Source organism: Equus quagga, chromosome 2 (genome assembly GCF_021613505.1).
Source record: "Equus quagga isolate Etosha38 chromosome 2, UCLA_HA_Equagga_1.0, whole genome shotgun sequence".
Classification (NCBI taxonomy): Eukaryota; Metazoa; Chordata; class Mammalia; order Perissodactyla; family Equidae; genus Equus; species Equus quagga.
This window is the reverse complement of record NC_060268.1, coordinates 92620042-92643225: the sequence shown is the minus strand read 5'-3', so window position 1 is coordinate 92643225 and position 23184 is coordinate 92620042. Positions and strand designations below refer to the sequence as shown.

General features: G+C 47.7%; 1 protein-coding gene across 1 annotated transcript; it reads right to left on the bottom strand.

The window, feature by feature from the left end:
• Window positions 1–1982: 1982 nt before the first annotated feature.
• VPS33B (VPS33B late endosome and lysosome associated) lies at window positions 1983–20185 on the bottom strand. Its single transcript, XM_046654898.1, has 23 exons — window positions 19816–20185; window positions 16277–16357; window positions 15858–15919; window positions 14276–14325; window positions 14012–14079; window positions 10509–10554; window positions 9362–9456; window positions 8958–9062; window positions 8444–8540; window positions 8144–8221; window positions 7868–7941; window positions 7496–7582; window positions 7213–7303; window positions 6918–6992; window positions 6595–6659; window positions 6415–6469; window positions 5140–5186; window positions 4430–4562; window positions 3729–3802; window positions 3153–3254; window positions 2888–2963; window positions 2664–2780; window positions 1983–2352 (listed from the first exon to the last, which is right to left on the bottom strand). Exons 1-23 carry the CDS (start codon window positions 19909–19911, stop codon window positions 2273–2275), a joined length of 1854 nt encoding a protein of 617 aa, XP_046510854.1. The 5' UTR covers window positions 19912–20185; the 3' UTR covers window positions 1983–2272.
• Window positions 20186–23184: the final 2999 nt, after the last annotated feature.

The following is a 23184-nucleotide window of genomic DNA, read 5'->3' as shown; positions in this document are numbered from 1 at the left end:
TCCTTTTCCAGGGGCTTTCCCCACCAAGAACCCCACTGAAGAGAACCCCCTCTTACCCTCAGCAGGCAGAAGACTACTGGCCTTTTAAACCTCTTTGCTAGTTTCACATGCAAAAAGTGGCATTTCCGTGTTTGATTCGCACTTGCTTGATTACAACTGAAATAGCACATTTTCCGCGGTTGTATTGGCCACCTGTAACTTCGGTGAATTCTCTTGTCTTTTCCATGAAGGAAAAGTGAAGGATGCTTGTTTGCTTCACCTTCAGGACCATGTTTTTTTCCATTTTTAGAAGAACTTCATTGTGCTTGCAGCATCCTCTAGCTTGTCAGCAGTGTGCCAAACATTTCCACCACTAATATGGTGGACCGCAGGCACCACTTTTTAAATTGAATTGCATTCTTTGTTGATTAACTTGAGAGTTTTTCAGAAAGCTTCAGACATTTATGATCTTCAGACATGTCCCCAGGGCCAGCATTGCAAGTATCCAGAGATAAAACAATTTTGCTCTCGTGTCCTTTACGCTGTAGTTCTGAAGCTGACACAGTCATAGCATCATTGGAAGATAACCATTCAGAGCAGGTACTCAGCATGTCAAACACTGTGTAATGTGTGTATATGAGCCTTTTACAGGGTCATGTTGTATTTCTATTGGACAGCGTTGTTCTAGAATGTAAATGCAATGCATTGCCACTGTTTATTCACTTGGCCATAGAATCTTTTTCTGACTGCCACATATTCTTAATACAAACTGAGAGCCCTGTCAGCAGCGTCTTTGATCTTACACTCTAGCTTGACATAGCACTGTCAAAATTCTAGCTAGATACTTGAAGTATGCATTTTCTTTGGAATATGCACTGATACAGCATTATCATTCTTCTATGGAAAGAATACTCTTGATGATCAGACAACAAAGGTTTGGATCTTTCTTTTGATAACTCTCAGCACCGTGGATTGAGGAAGAGATGGGAGGCAGAGCAACTGGGAGGGTCAGTATTGCAAAAACCGGTAAGTACCTCTGCCATGGGGATGGTGAGGAGAGGATGAACCAGAAGCATTTAGAAATAATGGGTAGGGGGACCAGCTGAACGTGGGGCATAAAAAGAAAAAACCTGAGGTCAAGGATATAATTTCTTGCAAGAACAAAACTTGAGTAGATGATGAGAATGTCAATTAAGGGAATAAAGGAAGAGGAGTAGGTTTAGGGATTCAAAGTGGGGACAGGAGGTTCGAGTTGAGAGTTTATTTTAGACGTGGAGTCTGAAGTGCCTGTGGAACACCCAGGTTGGAAATGCTAGTGTGAAGCTCGGCAGTGAGACAAAAGCTTGGGATCTGGAAGTAGATAACAAGGACAGAGAGAGGGGAGGTGTCAACAAATGTGGAGAGGCAGAGAGGAGTAATCACAGGGGACAGAAGTACAACCTAGGATCCTGAAGGAGGACAAAAAAAAGTGTCATGGTAGCTGAATACGAGAATTTCAAGAAGGAAAGGGTTATCAGTGAGATGAAGTTAGAAGAGGACTGAAAAGAGACCACTAGTAGATGTGGTTACAGTTCACAATTTTTAAAAGGTAAAGCAAGAGAGAAAGGCCACTAGCGTCAGCAATTAGGGGGGCACTGGTGACCCTTACAAGAGCACTGTTTGCTGATGCCTGAAATTGCCCTAACAGTGGGGACGGTCTTTCACTCTGCAATAAGAAACAAACGCTTAAAATTAACGCGTCTCCTTAAGTTAAAACAATAAAACTCATTTTTCTAAAGTAGAATGAGTCAAGAATTTTAGAATTGGAAGGGTGCTCACTGATCCTCTACCTAATCCATCCCCTCCTTTTATGGCTGGGGAATCTCTGGTACAGGGCAGGTTTCAAGGAGGAACCAGACCGGGCGCAGAGCCACCAGAGTGCAGGCCACAGCACACACGGAGGCCTGTGTAAAGCCCCTGTGCTTCAAAGCTGGACGTGCGCATCCAGAAGTAAACATCCCACATTTGAGAGTAGAGGCTTTATTTACAATGATACTCAAACAGGATTTAGCAAAAGATGCCTCTTCTTCCTTGTCTTATCAGCATGGGATGTCCTTCATAAACAAAAAAGAAATATCCTGGGGGCAGCAAGTGAACTCTCCTCAGATATGTTCTCTAAGTCCCAAATAAGTTCCGTGCTGCCCAGCTCTTAGTAGAGTAGCTGGCGGAGACTTTGTTAGCAGCTGGGAGCCAGACTCCTGCATCCCACTGGGGAACGTGTCCCGGGAAGACTTCAACATTGGCAGGGAAACCTTCAGGCTTTCACCTCACTCATGGCCTCCATAAGGCGAGCACTGTTCGTGACTGCTGTCGTCAGAAAAATGAACCGGTACCCTAAGGAGTCAAAAGCACCAGCGTACGTGACTAAGAGTAGATCACAGGCCCCCAACACTAGCTTATCAAGCCCCTCCAGTCCCACAGCCCTGGCTGGATCACAGCACCAGTTTACAGACATACATGTAGCCATACCATGCTGTTGGGCACAACGACTTGACAAGCTTGGTGGAACTGGGCTCCCTGCTATTCAGCTCACAGCAAGACTACAGCCAGTGGTACCCAGAGGCCAGCAGAGAAGCCTTCGTGAGTGCTGGCCTGTGTCCCCTGGATCCCATGAGGCCTGTTCTCAGCTTTCTGCTCTCTCTTACCTTTTTCTCTACCCAGGAACCGGAGGGCTGAGATCTCAGAGAACGTGCAGCCACCTAAGAACACCACCAAGATGAGGCGCAGGGACTCGCTGGAGGCCTTGTCTTCCTTGGTCATGTCTGCGAAGATGAGACCAGACTCAGCTCTTCACTGGCACGAGAGTACTGGGCGATGCACCCAGCCCTCCTGTCGTTCCACCGTGCCCCCACCTGTCAATGCCACGCACCTGTGAATGCCAGCTCACTGCAGTTGAGCAGCCGCACCACTTCGTCCAGACCCTGCCAGCTTCGCCGCTCCAGCACCTGGGAAGGCGCAAGCACTGGTTTCAAGTCTAAGACTGTATCCGGCTTAGGAAAGGGAGGTCGCAGCAGCCAGGCTGTCACGTTTCTTGCTAGTTACTAGGGTAGTTAAAAATTGGCATAGGCCAGGGACCAAGAGAAAGCAGAGAGAGTGATGTAAGAATGGGAGCGATGGGAGTCACCTGTTCTCACCTGCTCAATGATTCGGCAGCTAAGGGGCACGTAAGCACCACTGAAGACATATGCCATGTCCCGCGGCACTTTCAGATCATACTCGCCATCCACACGTGGGATCTAGAGGGCAAAGGGGACTACATGAGGCAAGTAACAACTCATCTCTCCTGTGCTTTACTCCATATCCCAAAGAACAGTTCTTATTTCAACTGAAGGGAGAACTAGCAAGAGCCCTGAAAAAAAAAAGACTCCAGAACCAAAGATGAAGGCTTCTGTTCAGTACCCGCCAACTCTCTTGAATGAGTCCCCATGCTCCCTATTGAAGGGCTGGAGGGAAGGGTGGCCCTTGGCTGGCCCCTCAGTGACACGGGACACGTATGTCACTGAAGGAGCACTCAGCCTACTCTCTGGCATTGGTAAGTGCTTGTAACATGTTTATTGAATGTGTCATCTCATTAAATTAAGCTCATGCTATAACGCTACCAAATGAAAGGATCTTTATAAAAACAAAACGACAAAAAGGTTTTGTGGATTCAAAGTGCTCCACAAAGGGCTGAACCCGCTGCCTCCCCTAGCCATCTCGGTTCCACATACCAAATTCAGCTTCTTGCTGATGGCACGAAAATTGCTCCTCTTGGCCAGAGAACTGAAAGCATCAGTAATCTTTCCTAGGGAAGAAATCTGTGCTAGGTTTCATCTAAGGTCTAGGGATTCATGACACTGCCAGAGGCGACACCATTCATGAAATGACAGGACCGCCTCTTCTCAAATAGCAGGACCTATCACATCTGAAGACCCCCCGCAAAGCTGTTCACCTACAATTCCCTGGAACTGATCAAGACATTCACCACCCTTCTACCCACCCCAAGTCTTCCCCGCCTTCAGGGTACCAGCTATTCACAAAATGTGATCTACAGGATGACCCTCGTTTACTGGTTAAGTGTGTGGGCTCTGGAGTCCATGTGACCTAGGTTCAATTCTAACTTACTAACTGAGGGACCTTGAACAAGTCACTAACCCTCTAAGCCTCAGTTTCCTCATTTGTAAAATGGAGATAATAAAACTTACCTTTGCGAGGATTAAGAGAAAAACTGTATCTAAAGGGCTAGCACACGCTTAAGTGTTCAGTAAATGGAAACTGCTCTTACTAGCCGGAGTAGCAGTAGTAAGGGTAGTAACAGGAAGGAACCCCATTCTCCTTCCCAGCTCTCTCTCTCCCCCAGGGTGCTCTGCCTGTTGAGAGAAGCGGGAACAACAGCCGAGGAGGGGAGGGGTTACCTGTGCTCCCTGCTCACCTGCAGCCTTGTCTGTCACCAGCTTGCTCACTTTGCTCTCTACAGCTGTGAGGGTGTCCCCCGGGGCCTGCTCTGTCAGGAGCCCAGCACGCCGCAGGTTGGAGAAGGTCAGCAGGTGCTCAGGGCCGTAGCTCTGAAGAAAAGGCAATTTGGCTATTAACTGAGTGCCCCCCAAGGATCCTGCACTGTGAAGTAATAGAGAGGGAGGGAGAGGGGGATTATGCAGTCTGTGCCCGAAGAGCTCACACTGTCTGTGTGAAGGACTTTCATATCAGAAATAATCAAACACCAAACAAAGAATAAAAGCAGTACGAAACTACTACAGAACAGAGAAAGCTACTGACATGAGGATGGTGGGGAAGGCTTCACAGATGAGGAAGGACCTGGAAGGAAAGCTGTATCACTGCCTCGCAAGGAGCTAAAGTGAGGGAGAGTCCCAGGGTCACCAGCTGGGTCCAACATCTAAATTGTTCAAACTTTCTCAGCACCGGCCACCCACATGGGAGGGAAGCAGAGTGAAATAGGGCTGTGGGAAGGGTCTCTGCAATGCTGAAAGCTGACTCTCCCTCGGACCTCTAAGAGGGAGGCCAGATGGGAACAGGATGATGACGGGGACAGGAAAGGGGCCATTTCTTCCCTTCCCTCTTTCAAAAATGTCCAGTGACCTCCCTCTACCAAGATCCTTCAAGAATACACTCTCCTGGCCTTACCTGCAGGTACTGAGTTTTCAGGGATCGGTAATCCTTAGGGATCAATCCTGAGGGTAAGGAAGATACAGGTTCATGGGAACTGGTTGACGAGCCAGTTGTGGTGTCCTAAAATGGCCAAACCAACCAACCCTCTTCTCCCTCCAACAAAACCTTAATGAGATGGAAGGATTCAGTAAATGATGTTAACCCTGCCTCCTACACAGTTGATTCTGGACTGACTCCTAAATTCAAGCTTGCCTATGGAAAGGGAAAGCCTGGTTCTGCAAGTTCCAAGGAAGAGCCCTGAACCACAAGGGTGCTGAGGAAGGGACCCTGCAACGACTGCTGATCTGCAGTGGGGCTGGGGTGGCACGCAGCAGGAGGAGGAGAAGGGACTTCCTGTGCCTTTCTTCCCGCCTATGTGCCGGGTCTACTGGGAACTGCTTTACAGCTCTTGAGGAATAGGAATAGTGTTCATATGAGTTCCAAAAGTGCAGTCTGGGACGTTTTCCTCCACAGAGGTAAGAAGAAATGGGCTTCCAACTACAATAAAGGAGATTTAGAATAAGCAAACTACTTCTCTGGGTAGAAAGCAACCTTAAAGAATATTCACCAACTGGAAGACTTCAACAGTAAAAACAAGTTCCCATAAAAGGTTGCAGAATCTGGGTTTTTAAAACGTTTATGCAGGGCTGGCCCCATGGCCCAGTGGTTAAGTTCTTGTGCTCCGCTTCCGCGGCCCAGGGTTTCCCTGGTTCAGGTCCTGGGTGCGGACACGGCACCGCTCATCAAGCCATGCTGAGGCGGCATCCCACATGCCACAACTAGAAGGACCCACAACTAAAAATGTACAAGTATGTACTGGGGGACTTTGGGGAGAAAAAGGAAAAATAAAATCTTTGGGGGAAAAGAAAATAAATTTTAAAAAATGGTTATGAAATTGGTTAGCAGTCCCATTTTCCTGGACTCTATCTTTATTATGAAATCTTGTTGACGGTAGGAAGCCAGATAGAATGATGAGAGAAAGGCCACTCAGCTTACCCCTCTGCAGTCCTAAGATGTGGCAGGCCCTGTTTGGGGTGCCTGGAAGTGCTCCTGCTTAGGGCTGGGACAGTAAATGACCCCACGACCTGGGGATATTTTCTCCGCCAAAAAACTCCTTTATTTTACAGGGGAAAGAATTCACAAAATTACAGGGAAACGTTCTGTCTGCTAAGATATTTATGTCTGCCTTTCAAAATGACTTCTATCCCTGAGGGAGAGGCCTCAGTCTGAATCTCTGATCCTGAGACTCACCATTCTCAGTGATGGACAAAAGGCACATGAGGCGAAGGCTTTCTATAGGTGACACCTGCACAGGAAGAAAAAGCCAAGGAGAATTTGAGTTTCATAACGCACATTCTTCTCTTCCCTTCCTCCTGCTGGAGGCCGGCCCCACCTCTAAACACCTTCCCAACACCCCGCTCTCCTGCTCACCTGCCGGTCTATGTGCTCTTCAATGTAGCTAGTGCTCTCCCGGATGTTGAAGCCCTCCAGCAGTGCTGTGAGTAATCAGAGGACAGTCTGTTACTGGGCAGCAGCTCAGCTGTTGCCATCTATGCTAATAGGCGTCTGTCTCCCCATCTCTTTCTCCATCCTTAGGGTGGGTTAAGGGACCCCCAGGACTTCTGGCAGGAACCAGCATTCCACACAGCCAGCCTCAGCTGGAAAGAGCCAGAGAGCATCTGTTCAGGATGGGAGGGGGCCGGGGGCAGGGAAGCAGAAGCACGAGAAGTAACGGAGCAAGGCTGCTGCAGTACCGTGCTCGGTCTTGATGAGCTCCTGGAAGTCCTGCTTGGTTTTCTTCTTCATGATGGATTCACAGGCCCCAATATCTGCAGACAGGGTGAAAAGGGAGCTGACATATTCCTGGTTCTAGAAGGATATCCTTTCATCGTTCAGAAGCATAAAAACCTCTGAAAGCAAAACACAGAAGCTCTTCTTCCCATTTTAGACCAAATAAGATCATCATTTGGCAGATGAACAGGGATCTCTTCTCAGGAGGCAATGCTCCTCTGTGGCTTTCCCCTTACCCTCCCCTAAGCTGAAACTTACGGAGACTCAGCAGGCGGTGCTCCTGTTTCAGTCCCTTGAGCTCCTGGGACACGAAGTTCTTCATCTGTTTGATGTCCATGCCCCTCCGGCGCTGTGGGGAAGTCCCCACAATGTCAGCCTCTCCCTGCCCTCAGACAGGAGAAACCACTACACTCCCTCAGTTGCCACCCATCCAAGAGAAAAGACAGGGGGCCTGCTGTAGAACAGAAGGGGAGTCAAAGGGCAGCAGCCTTGGGAAGCCACTGAGGAAACAAAACAGAGGAGCCCAGGCTTGGGGCCTCACATCATACTGGGCCTGCAAGTTCCGGGCCTTCTGGCTCAAAAAGCCGAAGACATTGGAGAAGTGCTCGTTACGAATCTCATTAAACACCTGTGAGGGGAATAAGACAGGAACAACTTACTACACAGAACTGTAACTTGCGCCTTCCTGCCTCACCAGTGTAACGACAGCACAGGAGGAGCACTCGGCCATTCTAACAAAAGTACAGAGAACGCTGAGCGGGTACCGATAAGTCTACGTCAAATCCCTGCTGCGTGCTCTGGGACGCACTCTTCACCCACTGGCATCCCTCTCTCCCGTGGACTCAGCCTCCCCTCCCAGGCTCACGGGAGCAGTGGCCCTGGGGAAATCCACTGCCAGCACCCACACCCTCACCTTGTCCTCAGCATTGAGTAGCACCTTCAGGCTCTTGTCAGAAGATGTGACTTCTGGGCCAAAGTCGACACTCCCTTTGAGAGCAGAGGGGACAGCTATGAGGATCTCCAATGAGGCCTTCCTTCTCCAACACTCTCCTGAACTGCCATTAAAGGTCCCCTAAGCTATTTGGAAGCCAGGAGGTTGCTCAGAGTCTGGGTCTCTCCCACAAGCCATGGCCCACTGCGGGAGGCCCAGGGGGTGATGACCACCTCCATCTCGCAAGATGCCACTTACCACACTTGATGCGAAAGGTGTCATCCACCAGGCCCTCGTAAACCACCTGGGAGCAAAGTGCCGTCACAAAGTCCATGTCTGAAACCAAGATCCCCGACCATGAGGGCCCTCCCTGATGCAGCCTTCTACCCAATTTGCTCAGTATCAGTTCAAAGGCCTTCTAAAGGGTCCAAGGCCCATGCTCCAAATAACGCCGGCATTCACAGCCCCAACTTGAGAATCCTAACTGTGCCACCCCATTTTCCATATTCCCATGTCTTCTAGGGTCCAAAGAAGAAGGGAGTGCAGAGCATAATTTACCTCTATCCAGCAAAAAGATATGTCCAATTTCTGGCCTTCGGCCCTTGGTTTCACCATCCTCCTCATCCTCCAGTTTCCTCCACAATTCATATGACATCTGCCAGGACCCAAGACATTCTCAGTCTCGTGTCTAGGTCCCTACTGCAGCCCCACACCTACAGAAGCCAACCCCTTTCCATATGACACTTCTCCTTGACCCCACAAGGGGAGCTAATTAGTAACAATTACTGCCTATTCTACTCCTGTCTGTTGCTATCCCTCCCTGCCCCCCCATACCAGTGAAGGAGCATCTCCGTACCCAGAGATCAAAAGAGGTTCAGGAACGCTACCCAGGAGGCCCTGGCTCTTGCCTTTCTGTTAGCTGCACAAATCCTCCTCTCTGAGGAACTATTCTGGGGCAATAAAAGCAAAGTAGAGAATATACCTCATATCACAGATGCCCGTGGACAAGCCTTGGTGGGGTGAGAACAGGTGAAAGAGGGGCTAGCGGGACAACAGCACTGCTCGTGCTCACCTTGGCACATCTGCCAATCCCATAGCAGTTCGGAAAGGGTCCATAGAGAGTGCTGAGAAGATGCAAGGCCTGTGCCACCGTGTTGATCCAACGCTGATCTCCTTCCTGCGGGGACCACATGGGCCACAAAGATACGGATCAACCTAATCAACCCATCTAGAAAGTGCTGAGCCCTAGAAGCCCTGGAGGAGGAAGGCAGGGTCTGGGGAGTGCTTGAAAGAGTTCATTTTGATTGGCCCCAAAGGAAGTCCACGGACATCAATCAGTAGCACTCAGTCTCTAAATCACTATCACTCATAATAAATTATTTAAGTTGGATGAAGGTTACATTTACATGTCTAGCCCACTGGACTCCAAGTGCATCCCCACCCATTGATGCCAAGACCTAAGGACCCCGCATTTACCAGGAAGTAGTCCCTGAAAAATTCTGGTAGTTCCATGCTCAGCAGATCCACATCAAGAGGCAGCAAAGAGAAGGCCCATTCGTCACAGCTCACATCTGTGGGGACAGAGAGCATCAGCCTCCCTGCAGAGGCTGCTTCCACATTAAGAGGGAAGGTCCACCACACTCATGCAAAAAGCTCCAAGTGCCTGCCACATGCCAGGTACCGTGCTAAGCACGGGACACTCAATGAAGACACAGTTTGTGCCTGGAGGAGCTCAGTCTGGCAACAAAAGGAGACCTGAAACTACAACCTGTAATACAGTGTGATAAGGGGTGTTTTTCCATCAGAGCGCCGACCAAAAGTGCCCAGGAAATGAACCTTCATTGTTACATAAACACTGACGGAAGCTGCACACTGGCAGGCACTAGGGGAAGCATTAGGTGATGGTGGTGAACAAAATGGACACACTCCCAACCTTCCGGAGCTTACAATCTAGTGAGAGACAAATTCAATTATAGTTGTGCTCCAAAGAAGTCAAACAGCCGTCCATGAGCACAAATATTTCAGGGATCAACCTCAACCAGGGGTACAGGAACAACTTCCCTAAACAAGTAATACTTCGGCTTAGAATTTGAGTAAGATTTGGGTAGACAAAGATTTGTAGGGTAGAGGATATTCTACACAACAGGAAAAGCATGTGCAAGGTCACGCAGACTGGAAGGTAGTGAGTTAGGAGGAAGGAGTGGCACATGATGAAGCTAAGGGGCCAGACTGCAGGAGGCGCAAGAGGCCGTGCTGAGGCTTCTGGGCTTCAGATTGAGCCACTGCAGGATTTTCGGCAGGGGGAGCCATGATCAGGTTTGTGCTGCACGGTGAACGGAGTGAGGAATACACAGGGGAGGGAAGGTGGTTTGTCCGTGTTGGTGTCTTGGAAGGTCAGACTAGAGCAGTTGGTGAATTCCAGCTCTAAGCCTGGCGTCCCCTTCACCCTACCCCACTAGTGCTCTAAGTGGGGTCCTACTCCCATGCCCTTCTCAGGAACCTGTCCTCCCACTAGGCCAGCAGGTCTGAGACAAGGCAAAGGAGGAGAGGGGGCAGGGGAGCAACAATTCTATCCTTCTTCTATATGTTCTCCCCCTTCCCACACACATTCACCTCCTCTCACCTCCATAGATTCCTTCTTCCTCAAGCACCATCTCACACGCATAAAACTGAAAGAGAAAAGGAAGCTCATGAGTAGCCACCCTCTTCTCCATTCCTTCTATTTCTCTGGCGTTTCTCTATACTCACGGAAGAGGACAACACTTATTGAACCCAGCGACAAAAACAAGAGAACTCAGACAGTTCCCACTGGAATCCCTTTGTTTCCCTTTCATCCATTTTATTTATGTATTAAGTCAATTGCTTTTTTCTCCCTGAGAGAGTGGGAAAGCTTTACAAAGGAGAAGGTATTCAGCTGTCACCAAGGGCTGAGTCCCACAGGCAGAGATGGCAGGAACAGCCTGACAATGCTATAGAAACAGTGGAGGAGGAGCAGGCGGGAGGTGGAGAGCAGTGGTGTGGAGAGGGCGTCCTGGTTAGGACATGTCCATGGGACCTCTGGAGACACTGAGGGAGGTCTGGAGACACAACCTTGGGGGTCAGTGGCACATGTGTTGTATTTAAAGTGGTTGGTTTGTCCAAGAGAAAAGAACACAAAGGGAGAAGAGAGCTAAGGACAGGACTCTAGGGATCCCCAAAATTAAAGGGATGCACAGTGTGAGAGCTGGCAGAGAAGACTGAGAAATAATACAGAGAGGAAGGAACAGGAGAAAACAGCAGCTCTAAAGGGAGGGAAGGTCAGAGATTCAAAGAAGAATGAACAACGTGTCAAATGCCAGAGAAGTAAAGCAGGACGAGCATGCAACAGACATTCTTGGATTTGACAAGAGAAGTGTTAGGGGACCAGATTAAAAGATGATGAAGGTGGAGGTGAGGAAGCAGAAGCAGCGGCAGCAGATAATTCTTCACAGAAGTCTGGCCATGAAAGAAGGGAGCCCTGACAGAGAGAAGAAAGGGGGAGAACGCTTTAGAAGGGAGGGACATGGTTGGAGACAAGAGAAAGTCTACCCGATGAAGCAAGAGTAGAGAAGGAATACAAGGACGGTGCCAAGAACAAGGGTGAAGTGGCTGATCTTAGATGGGACAAGGTCACGTCTCTTCCTCCTCCAAGACAAGAGGGGAGAGGAGGTAATGAGGAAGAAAGCTGAGGGCATCCCATTGGATAATGATGACGACAATAACAGTGGATGTACATTAAGCATTTAACATGCACTAGGCATCGTTCTTAGTGTTTTACAAGGATTAAGTGTCTTAATCCTCATAAATGCTATATGTTCCTTATTTCACTATTACACAGAAGAGTCCGATTTATCCCTCACTCATTTCTGCCAGTAAAACTGAAATCTATAGGCCTACTTTTTTTTAAGGTACACTTTTTGGTGAAGAAGATTGGCCCTGGGCTAACATCTGTTGCCAATCTTCCTCTTTTGTTTTTTTTTCTCCCCAAAGTCCCAGCACATAGTTGTATATCCTGGTTGTAGGTCATTCTAGTTCTTCTATGTGGGACGCTGCCACAGCATGGCTTGATAAGCAGTGTGTGGGTTTGCGCCCAGGATCTGAGCTGGCGAACCCTGGGCTGCTGAAGCAGAGTGCATGAACTTAACCACTCAGCCATGTGCCGGCCCCTAGTATAGGCCTACTTTTAACTTTAATGCCAACTAACGGAATTCTGGAGTCCAGTTTAAAAACTGCCCATCTTCACAGTCAACAAAGAGTCTCAGGCAGAGAGAGTGATTTTCCCTTCCCTACGGCTACCAAGGGAGAGAGCTTCCTGTGACATGAAATAGGCCAAAGAATTTTATTAGATGGGGTGTTATATCAAGAAAATTCATAAAAGTAACAATTTTGGTTTTCTGTGTAATATGGAGGCTTGTAGGATTATTTGAAACTGTTACCAACTTGTTCTAATCCCTGTTTAAACAAATCTGTCCTTGAAAGCGTATCTTGAAGAAAAGACTAGAGCCTCTAAAAACTAAAAATTCTTGCCATAGCTCCTTTAGTAACACTCAAAAGTAACCTTTACTGAAATGAATAGGATATTGTATGTCAATAATACTTGAATAAAAAATAAAAGTAACCTATAATTCTGATGATTGTCTTACTCAATAATTTCTTGTCCTAGTAATAATCTTAGACTTGACATCTTTGTATTCCTAAAAAGGATAAATAGCTATAAGACTGTGCTATCAATCTTCAAACGATCTTCAAAGGAAGGTCCCTGGCTCTTTCCCCTTATTCCTTTTACATGATGAGAAAACAATTTTAGCCTAAGATTCGACTAGATTTCTTTTTCGTTTTTTTTTTTTTTTGAGGAAGATTAGCCCTGAGCTAACATCTGCTGCCAATCCTCCTCTTTTTGCAGAGGAAGACTGGCCCTGCGCTAACATCCGTGCACATCTTCCTCTACTTTATATGTGGGACGCCTGCCACAGCATGGCTTGACAAACAGTGCATAGGTCCGCACCCAGGATCCGAACCAGCGAATCCTGGGCCACCAAGGAGGAACGTGTGAACTTAACTGCTGTGCCACCAGGCTGGCCCCTCCACTAGATTTCTTAAAAGAGACTGAAAGTTATCTCATTTAAATTAAAAGAGATAAATACTATTATCGACTCCATTTTACAGATTAGAAAGTTGAGACACAGAGCAGTCAAGTAACTTACCGAGATCACACAGGTAACAAGTGCTAAAGCAAGGATTCACATCCAGACAGTTTGACATCAGCGTCTTTAGTTTTAGCTAGTGCTTCTATTTTCTCTAGGATTTTCTTAGAAAAATTAAGAAAGAATAAACCCCTGTCCTTTCGATTTTAATTCCTGCCTGCTCTAAGTGTGGCACACACTCCTTGGTACAGCTTGACAGGCCTGCAGCTGGCAATGTCGAGGCCTGGTGTGTCATTCTTCCAATCAATGAGATTGAGGACGCACCTACGACACACCTCACTGATGCGGAGGTGAGAGAGGAGCCTGATGGAATCAAGAAGCGGATACTATAACAGATCACCAAGTACTTCCCGCAATTATTGAGGCAGACACGGAGGAGACCTGGCCTGGCTAGGCTCACTCACCGTGTGACTGTGAGATTCAACTCCCTTGTCTGCTCAAAGCTGAGGTCAAGTAAAATGGGCTCTACGGTTCCTCTTCTGTGTAAGAAAAGGCTTTTCGAAGTATGCTGGTATGAGCCGGGGAGGTGATGACTTGTGTTTATTATTAAAGAGATATAGGGAGACAGTCACTGAAAAGCCATAATATCCTGCGCCATTACTGTGTAGCAATTAGTGTTAGAAGAGATACAGAGCAGATTCTACTTCAGAAGTGTGAGAACCTTTCCATTTAAAGAAATCTATGTCGAGGCTGCCTCTCACGATTCTACAGTCTTTATCTGGGACAGTTTGAGGCGAGACCCTCCGCTAAACAATCAGGGCTGCATTAGTGAAAAGACAGTGACAGGCATTTTGTTCAGTTAGATATAATTTGTTAGAGGGAGATATAAACGCTGACTCCTTACCCTTTCCTAGTCCTCAATCCCATTCTACCTTATCCCACTCCCACCAGGATCCAAACTCACCTTCTGAGGGCTGAAGATCACTTTGTATTTTCGAGTTCGGCCAGCCAATTTGTCAGCATTGACGAGATCTACAGACAGAAGGAATGCAGCCCAGAAAGCCCCGGGCCATCTGTTAGACCAGAAGCTGGGAAGGAGATATCCCCTAGGAGTGGTATGGCAACTCCAACAACTCTTTTCTTGTTAACGGGTCCTTAGGGCCAAGGCCCTTGACCTTGCCCTCCCTTTCCCAGGTCTTAGTTACACGCAGCACCGCAGCATACTCACTGGCAATGTATCGCATATTCTTGATGCGTGGTCTGACCAAGAAACACAATCTACGGGAGAGAAGGGGGAAAAAACAACTCTGAAGAAAAATCATGAAGTTGGTGATAGCAGCTTAGAAGAAACAAACAACACTAACTTTTTCCCCATTTGCCCCTGTTGACAGGCCTACTGTTCGCATCCTAGCCAAAGCTATGCCAGCTCTCTTAGCCTACCACACGCTGACCACAGCAGACTCCCTCGGTACAACAGGTAACTGCAGTGAGCTGGGGGCACTCATTGGCCCTATGGTGGACCCAGGAGCCACTGCTCTCCAATAATTTATAGTCTATTGGGCAAAATGAGATGCACATGTGTATGGAGTATATTAATAGTCAAGTGCTAAAAGACAATACAAGAAAGTAATAATCTAAAATAGTGTTTTTCATCCGTTCCCAAGCCTGCAGTCTATGGTTGGTGGCTGAAGAGCGAGGAACGCATGGAGGTTTGTGAAGGCATTTAAGCAGCGACACCCCATCACAATGAACATGAAACCTATCAACTCAAAGTGTATACTGTAAATAGAAATAAACTTATATAATAATATTTTTAAAGAAAAAAAAACGTCAGGCCAGCCCTGGTGGCCTAATGGTTAAGTTCAATGTGCTCCACTTTGGCGGCCCAGCGTCAGTTCCCAGGCACAGACCTACACCAGTCTGTTAGCAGCCATGCTGAGCTGGCAGCCCACATACTAAAAAACAGAGGAAGATTGGCATGGATGTTAGCTCAGGGCAAATCTCCCTCAGCAAAAAAAAAAAAAAAAAAAAAAAATTGTCAAATTGGGGTCTATGGATGTATTCTTCACATATCCAGGAGAATTTTTTTCTCTAAGGGAAGGTGTACATTACTCAAGTTTGAGAAATATTAAAACAAAACAACACAAATCCCCAGGCAGTATGTGACTGTGTGCCAAGTGAACAGGACAAATACTGAACCCCATGGGAATCCAGAGGAGCAGAGAATCTGCCTGAACGGGAATGGCAACAGAGAGCTTCACAGAGAGGGTGGGGCTAGGCTCTGAAGACTGGGTAGTTTTTTACAAGGGCAGCAAGGACAGAAGAGAATTTCAGGAAGAGTGAATGGAGTGCTTAGAAGGGCAGAGGCACACACACATAGGTGGGAAGTGCGCGGAAGCGTGTGTCAAAAGAGGCTTGAGGGGACACGTGAGACCGGGCAGAAAGGCAGAGTGAGGCCTCACTGGAGAGAGCCTGGAATCGACGATGAGCGATCTGGGCTTTACTGCTACTGCTAAGTGATGGGAAACCTTCAAGGTTCTTGAGAAGAGCACAATGAAAATATTTTTGCAAGATTAAGCAATCTGGTTAGAGATGGCAGATTGGAGTAGAGAGAAAAGAGGGCAAGGGAGGGAGAAACGGCAGAAAGGAGACCAACAAAAAGGCAAAAGCACAAGGCAGGCCTGATGTGAAAGTGCAGGGCGGTGAGTACATCGTCAACAGGGTGCCAGATCTGAGCCATGGACGGAGCAAAGGCAAACGTGCGGGACTCCCCCAGCCTGGAGCCGGGACGGGCTCTCCCAGACACTCACTGTTCACTGGAGCTCACGGCCGGCTTGCTCTCCACCTTGTAAAGCTTGTCTACTTCGTGTTGCTACAGAGAGAAGCCAACAAGACAACGGACATAAGAGTGCTTGGAAACCACGAAGCATGACAGAAAGACAGGGGACTTCTGCAAGGGCTCCTGGTTATGCTAATTCTAGGAATCAAACTGCCTCCCCAACAACCACCCCACTGAACCTGCCTCAAACTGTCAACAGAAAACCCAAAAGTAAAACAATTCAAAAACAATACAAGCAACAGCATCAATCCCCCTTTGGCCGCCCAAATAAGGCCCCCTATATTCACCCTGTAAGGGTGGTCACTCTAGTAATTTTTACTGTTCATCAAAAGAAAAACTGCTTCCTGAGCAAAGAGGGGCCTGTGTCCACCTGGGACAAGAGGCAGGTACCTTTAGGATGGAGACATTGGCAATTCGATCCAAAGGGCTCATGAGATCTGCCTCAATGAACAGGTCCTTTTTTCCTGGAAGCTGAAGGAGACACAGTATCTTGGGTCACTCATAGGTCACACAACCCACCTTGGCTGAGAGCTCCTCCAGCCATTCGTTCAGCAGAAGTCGAGCCTCTGCCCTGGAGAACATGGTCACGATTTCCTTCTATCAGGCCATGATGTGCTCAGGTGGTGGAAACTCCAGATGCTCAACATCACCTATCCCAGCACCGTAGGTGGTGCTTATCTCCACAGTCGACATTTCTCTATCTATTCACCTTTTTGTCTTCTTCTGATTTTCTGTACCAGTGGAAAGATTTTTCACCTTCTTTCTAAGGTTAAGTCCTTGTCACTCAACTCTCCTACCCGCCCATGACCTTGTTCTGCACACTGCTCCTCTTCTCCACCGCCTGCTCCACGCTGCGTCCCAATAACCCCGAGCTCCTGCTGAACCAAACCAAACCCAACCAAACCCCACTGTGCATTCCTGCAACCCTGTACCTAACTGCCAAATATCCTTTTAAGCAGCATTTTTCTTCTAATTACAAAACTAACCCATGTTCAATGCAGAAAACTTAGCCCAGGACAGTCCTCGCCCAACCACCCACTCTCCTACCACACGTCCCTGTCATCTGACTCCTGCATCACCACTCCTGACGCTGCTCCCTCACCTGTCCAGAGGAAGTAGAGGTCACGCTGAGCGGCAGAGAGGGGGAAGTCATTGAAAGTTTCCTCTCAACTAGGCCTTGACAGATGGGTGGGGTGTTGGCAAGGACATATTAAGATGGCATTCCAGCAAAGGCCAGGGAAAGAGAACAAGCTGAATGGCAAGGGCAGAACAAGCAATTCAGTTTGGCTAACGCATAAGGCTTACAGTGGTTCTCAACTAGGGATGACTTTGCCCCACAGGGGATGTGTGGCAAGGTCTGGAGACATTCTTGGTTGTCCGACTTGGGCAGGGGGTGTTACTGGCATCTAGTAGGTAGAGGTTAGGGAAGCTGCTAACCAACCCACAACACGCAGGACAGTCTCACAACAAGGAACTATCCAGCCCAAAATGTCAGTAGCACCAAGGCTCAGAAAGCTTGCTGTAGGGGAATGGTGGGAAAGAAGACTGAAACAGGTGACTGGAAATGGAGCACGAAAGGCCCCAAATGCCAAGTCAGGGAGTTTGGGGTTGATCTTCTACGGAAAAAGGAAAACCAGAAAGCTTGTGTGCACTGAAGCATCCAATTGGCTGGGCATTTTAGTTAGGTAAACCCGGGAACTGTGGGCAAAACAGACTGGAGACTGAGAAACTGGAGGCAAGGTTCTGTGGCTAATGCAGCAGTCCAAGCAGCCTAAGCCTGTGGCAATGAAACGAGGACCTGATTAAACTGGTGGTGCTGTGAACAAAAATAGCTTATTTAAGTGATACATGGAATGTGTAACAGAATTTTTTACACACTTGAAAGAAATTAATGGTGTTGGGGCCGGCCAGGTGGCATAGTGGTTAAGTTTGCACGCTCCACTTCAGTGGCCTGGGGTTTGCAGGTTCGGATCCTGGGCACGGACCTCCCACTCATCAAGCCATGCTGTGGCTGCATCCCACATACAACATAGAGGAAGACTGGCATTGATGTTAACTCAGCAACAATCTTCCTCAAGCAAGTAGAGGAAGATAGGCAACAGATGTTAGCTCAGGGCCAATCTTCCTCACCAAAAAAAGAAAAAGAAAGAAAGAAAGAAATTAACAGTGTTAGTGCTTGTATCTTATGGTAGGATTATAAATGATTTTTTTCTTTATACTTTCCTTTACCTTCTACGTTTTCTATAATGTGTGTTATTTTATAACCACTACTTAAAAAGTCAGCTGTAAGGAAATATCCATAGGATGCAGCAACTGGTTCAGTAAGTATGAGGAGGGAAAGGAAAGCCAAAGATAATTCCGAGGTTTTAAGCATGAATAGCAGTGAATAGCATTAACAAGATTTAAGTCAAAAGAAATTAGTTTGAAGAGGATATTATTACACAGAAATCCACTTTGGCCCTGTTGAGTCATCCTTGTGGGCAGCTCTTCCTCACCTACACTCCACTTACAAGTTTCTATCCTTGGTCTCATTTACTCTTTTTCATGTGACTCTAACTTGAACTAGTGGCCTTAACTATCGTCTCTCTTCAATTCCTCAGACATTTGTTGAGTGTCTTTTATGTGAAAACCACTGTGCTACCAGCATGGGGCACAGAAAAGAGAAACAAAAATGGTCCCAGATCCCCTGAGGTTCTCCCAAGACCCCATCTTCATCCCAGCTGCAGCTCGACATTTCTATGTGCTGGATGTTACAGCAGTACTTCCTACCAGCATCTTAACCTCGCCCCATCCAAACCCAAGCTATTCAACTCCCCCCACCAAGCCTGTTCCTCTTTCTAATTCTTTTTTCATTGCCATTCATTGTTCATGCAACAAATATTTATTAAGCATGTGCTATGTGCCTGACTCTAAGCTAGGTACTCACTGGGTACACAGTACTAAACAAAATAGACATATTCCTTGTCCCTAAGGACCTTCCAATCTAGTGGGGAACATGGACGTGAAATAAATAACTGAACATGTAACCCACTACAATTATTGTAACAGCATTATTTTCCTATTAAGCGAAGTCAAAAATCTCAAACTCAGCTTTGCTTCTCTCTCAACCTTCACAACCAATCGATAAGTCTTCGAGTCTTCTTTCACCATGACTTAAAAACCCATCCCTCCCCTTCATTCCCACTGCCACTAATTTTGTGTGGGCCTTTCTTACCTTAGTCTGATCTATGGTCTCCCAACTGGACTTCTTGTTGCCCCTTTACCCCACTCCACGCATGGCTATTAGAATCACCTTCAAGTACTGCTTCATGCCACAAACAGGGAAAAAAATCTTCAGTGGCTGCCTAACGCCTATCGTGTAACTTCTGATTGCTCTTCCCTGTACATCTTGTCCTTCCCTCATTCCTCAACTTTGCTCCTATCAATCCATCTGTCTCGAACATGCTCTGTCATCTCCAAAGAAAATATGCTTATTCTTCACGCTCCAGTTCCTCAAAATTCCTAAGTAACTCTACCAAGAAATGCTGGCTTATTCTGACTGCTTAAGGTACCCTAGCTATCACTCGTTTACCACACGATACCCTCTGTGCGGTGATCTGTGTTTCATACGGCTCCTACTGGAGGGTAAGATCCACAATCACAAAGATGTCTTAAGCACCTTTCCATCCCCAGTGATGCCTGGCACCAGTGGTGCTTCCCTTGCCTGTATGAAAAGAAGTAATTTCCACTAGCCCTCTGGCCGGGTCCCGGGCAGCTCTTATTGCCCTCTGGTTTTCCCCCGAGTGCTGCATTTCGGACCTGCCGCCGAAGCTCCTAGGACAACATCAAGGGCCAGGAACAAGATCAAGGGATCTCCGCAAACAAGAACTGTGCGTCCAGTGAGTGCTGACTGCTGACGCCCCAACGGCCCCAGGCGCGGCGGCACTGACCTGCTCCAGCAGATAGATGAGCTGGTCTCGGGCCAGCCTCTTGAGCATGGAGAAGTCAGGCAGCTCCGGGGCGTCCGGCCGATGGGGAAAAGCCATGGCAGCGGTCCCCTGAGCCGCGGGGTGGAAGAAGGCGGACGCTCCCCGCTCCGGGAAGGCCGGTGGCAGCCCAGGGTCAGCGCAGGGTGGCTCTCCCGCAGGCCTCCGAACGGACTTCCAAAGAGCCCCCGAAGGGGCCCTCGGTCCTCAGCTACGCTCGGATGAATGGCCACCTCCCGGCCAGACAGCCTCGGGGGGCCCTCGCCTCACGCCTGCAGCCGCCGTGTCCCGCCCCGCCCCGCCCCTCCCCTCCCCTCCCCTCCCTGCTCCACTCTGCGGCTCAGCAGGATCTGGTCTACACCCGCAGACTTCGCGGCGTACGGGAAAACCCCATCTCCTGCCAGAGAATGAAGCGACTTCCTGGACCTCCCGGAAGTGCCGTTCACTGGTCCAGCGCTCAGCGCACCGGGAAGGGGACGGCGTCTTGGAAGGGACATTTGAAGACAGAAGGAAACGCGTCAACGTTCCTGTCTCGTTCCTGGCCAGAGCGGGTGTTCTTCTGATCAAAGGATTATACCTTAAACTAATTTTAAGGGTACAGCCAGATCTCCTAGCTCACTCAAGCGAGGGTTGGGCACTTGCTCGATTTTCAGAACTTTGTAAAATGGGCGAAACCAACTCGGAGTACGGAGGACACTGATCACTGGAGATCTTGGCTGTCAATCAAATCTGCTCCTCCCATGTAGCTGAGAGCCTGGGACCCCCTGGCTTCCCAGATGCAGGAGGAGAGACGCGTCGAGATGGGGTCCCGGGGGCGGCGGAGGGGAGGTGTTGTGGGGCGGGCTGAGGGGTTAGTAGTGAGGGAAGAGGAACGCGTTAGAAGCCAATGGGAGCTAAGACCGGCCAGCTGTGACCTTTGGATACTGGAGTTTTGACTTATTAGTACCCTTCGTAGGGAAATGAATAGATAAACTGTGGCATATTCATACAATAAAAACTGAATAAGTGAAAGAATCCAGACACGAGAGTGGCATCTGTGTGATGCCATTTACATAAGATTCTAGAACAGGAAAAACTAGTCTATGGTGACATTTCAGAAAAGTGATTGACTTTGGGGATGAGAACTGACTGGGCAGAGAAATCAGGAAATTTTCAGGGGTGATGGTAATGATCTAGATCTACTTTGTTTTTTAAAAAAGCTTATGAGAGACATTGCAATGGTTAGATCTGGCTGACAATACCTGAATCACTCGTAACATCACATCTTCATCTCCTGGTGAGATGCATAGGAAGTACAGAGCATCATCCATTACCAAACACTGAACCTGATCAAGCCTCAAGATCTAACTACCAGTTCAAAGGAAATATAGAGGGTAGCAGGAACTTGATAAAAGACATCATAAGGATGAAATCAACCAAATCCAAAACGCAGGAAATTATATGGGTCAAACAGTAAGGAGAATAAAGTGGAAGGGAAACCATTTTAGAGTAAGAGACTTCTGGGAAATAACACAACGCAATGTTGCAAAACGTGGACATTCTTTGGATCCTAATTCAAAGAAATCAACCATGAAAGTCACTTATGAAACAATCAGAATACTATCAGTATTAGCTGATATTAAGGAATTGCTAAAACTTTTAGGGTATAGTAATGGACTATATATGTCTATGTTAAAAAGGGGTCCTTATCTCTTTGAGATACAAAGTTGAATACTTACAGATGAAATAATATAATGTCTGGGATTTGCTTTAAAATAAGCTGGGGGGAGATGTGGGGCAAGTATGCAGGATAATGAAAAAAGATTGGCCATTTGTTAAATGTTAAAGCTGGGTGATGGGTACACAGGGGCTCATTGCATTACAATATTCTATTTTCATGTTTGAAAAATTCTATAATACAGGATTAAGCAAAAAAAACCCAAAAAACAAAAAAAACCCAAATCAAAAAACTTTGTGCTCACACTGGGCTTCAAGAGCTCATCCACTATTTTATAGTGAGCTTCCGCCCCCCCCCCCCCCCCCCCCTTAGTTAGATCAAATCTCGGCTGCACAGAGAGATGGAGGCTGCCCTGAGCAAATGAGTAACACATACCCTCCAGGGCACAGGGACCTAAGTCCCTTCTGTTGTACAATATGCCAACCCCTTGGGCTTGGCCCCAAGGTTGCTGTAAGGTGCCCCTTCCACCCACAGCTACTTTCTCTCTAGCTGGGGCAGAGCCCTCTCATCTGCTGCTGCACCTGTGCCCTAAAGCACAGCTCCATCTTATGCAGTGTGATGTCAAAGTCCTTCATGGTGTCCTGAAACAGGACTCCCTGGGGATAGGGCACTATGGAGTCCTCTGACCCCCAGCCCGATGGAACACAGGCTGGGTGAGTCCCTCATGCCCCTTTCCAGCCTCCTAGCTTGGGCTGAGTGGGGAGAGCAGTTTCCTGAAACACCAGTTTCGGTGGGTTAGGACCCAAGACGCACTGATGGGACAGAGCAAGAACAGCTCAATCTGGAGGAAGCTTAGGCCCTGTTGTTGGCTGAGGTCTGGATGGGTAGGCTGGCAAAGGTAAAGGGCAGGCCTTTCTGCCATTGTGGACTAGCTGACCGGTATGAGGTTCCCCAACCATTTCTTCATTCACTCACCCAATACTGAAATCTACCTTGGGAGCTGGAACTATAGCAATGAAAAGGCAGGTCTCCTGCCCTCACGGGGCCTACATTCTAATGGGCACAAGGTAGATGATGACAAAGAAAACCCCAGTAGTAATATATTTCAAATACTGGAGGAAATTAAACAGGGTGTGGTGATAGTAGGAACATGAAGAGAGCTGCTTTACATCAGGTGATTAAGGAAGGCCTGAGAAAATAACATCTGACAACTGAATGACAAGTAGCTAGCCATGTGAAAATCTGAGGACAAAGAATCAGTAAATGCAAAAGCCTTAGATTGGTATTTGCATAAAAAAAGATTTAAGCTTAATGAGCAATAGGATGGTAGAGGATGAGGCAAATGGAAAACACAACCAAGTTTGTCAACAGCTTCTAGTTTTCCCTAGCTCACTGGGGAAAGAGCATGGTCAAATGATTTGCAGGAGTTAGAAATGCAAATTTAGGCGCCAGCCCTGTGGCCAAGTGGTTGGGTTCACGTGCTGCCCTTCAGCGGCCCAGGGTTTCACAGGTTCCAATCCTGGGTGCGGACATGGCCCCACTCATCAGGCCATGCTGAGGCATCATCCCACATGCCACAAGTAGGGGAACCTACAGCTGGAAATACACAACTATGTACCAGGGGGCTTTGGGAGAAAAAGGGAAAATAAAATCTTAAAAAAAAAAAAAAAAAAAGA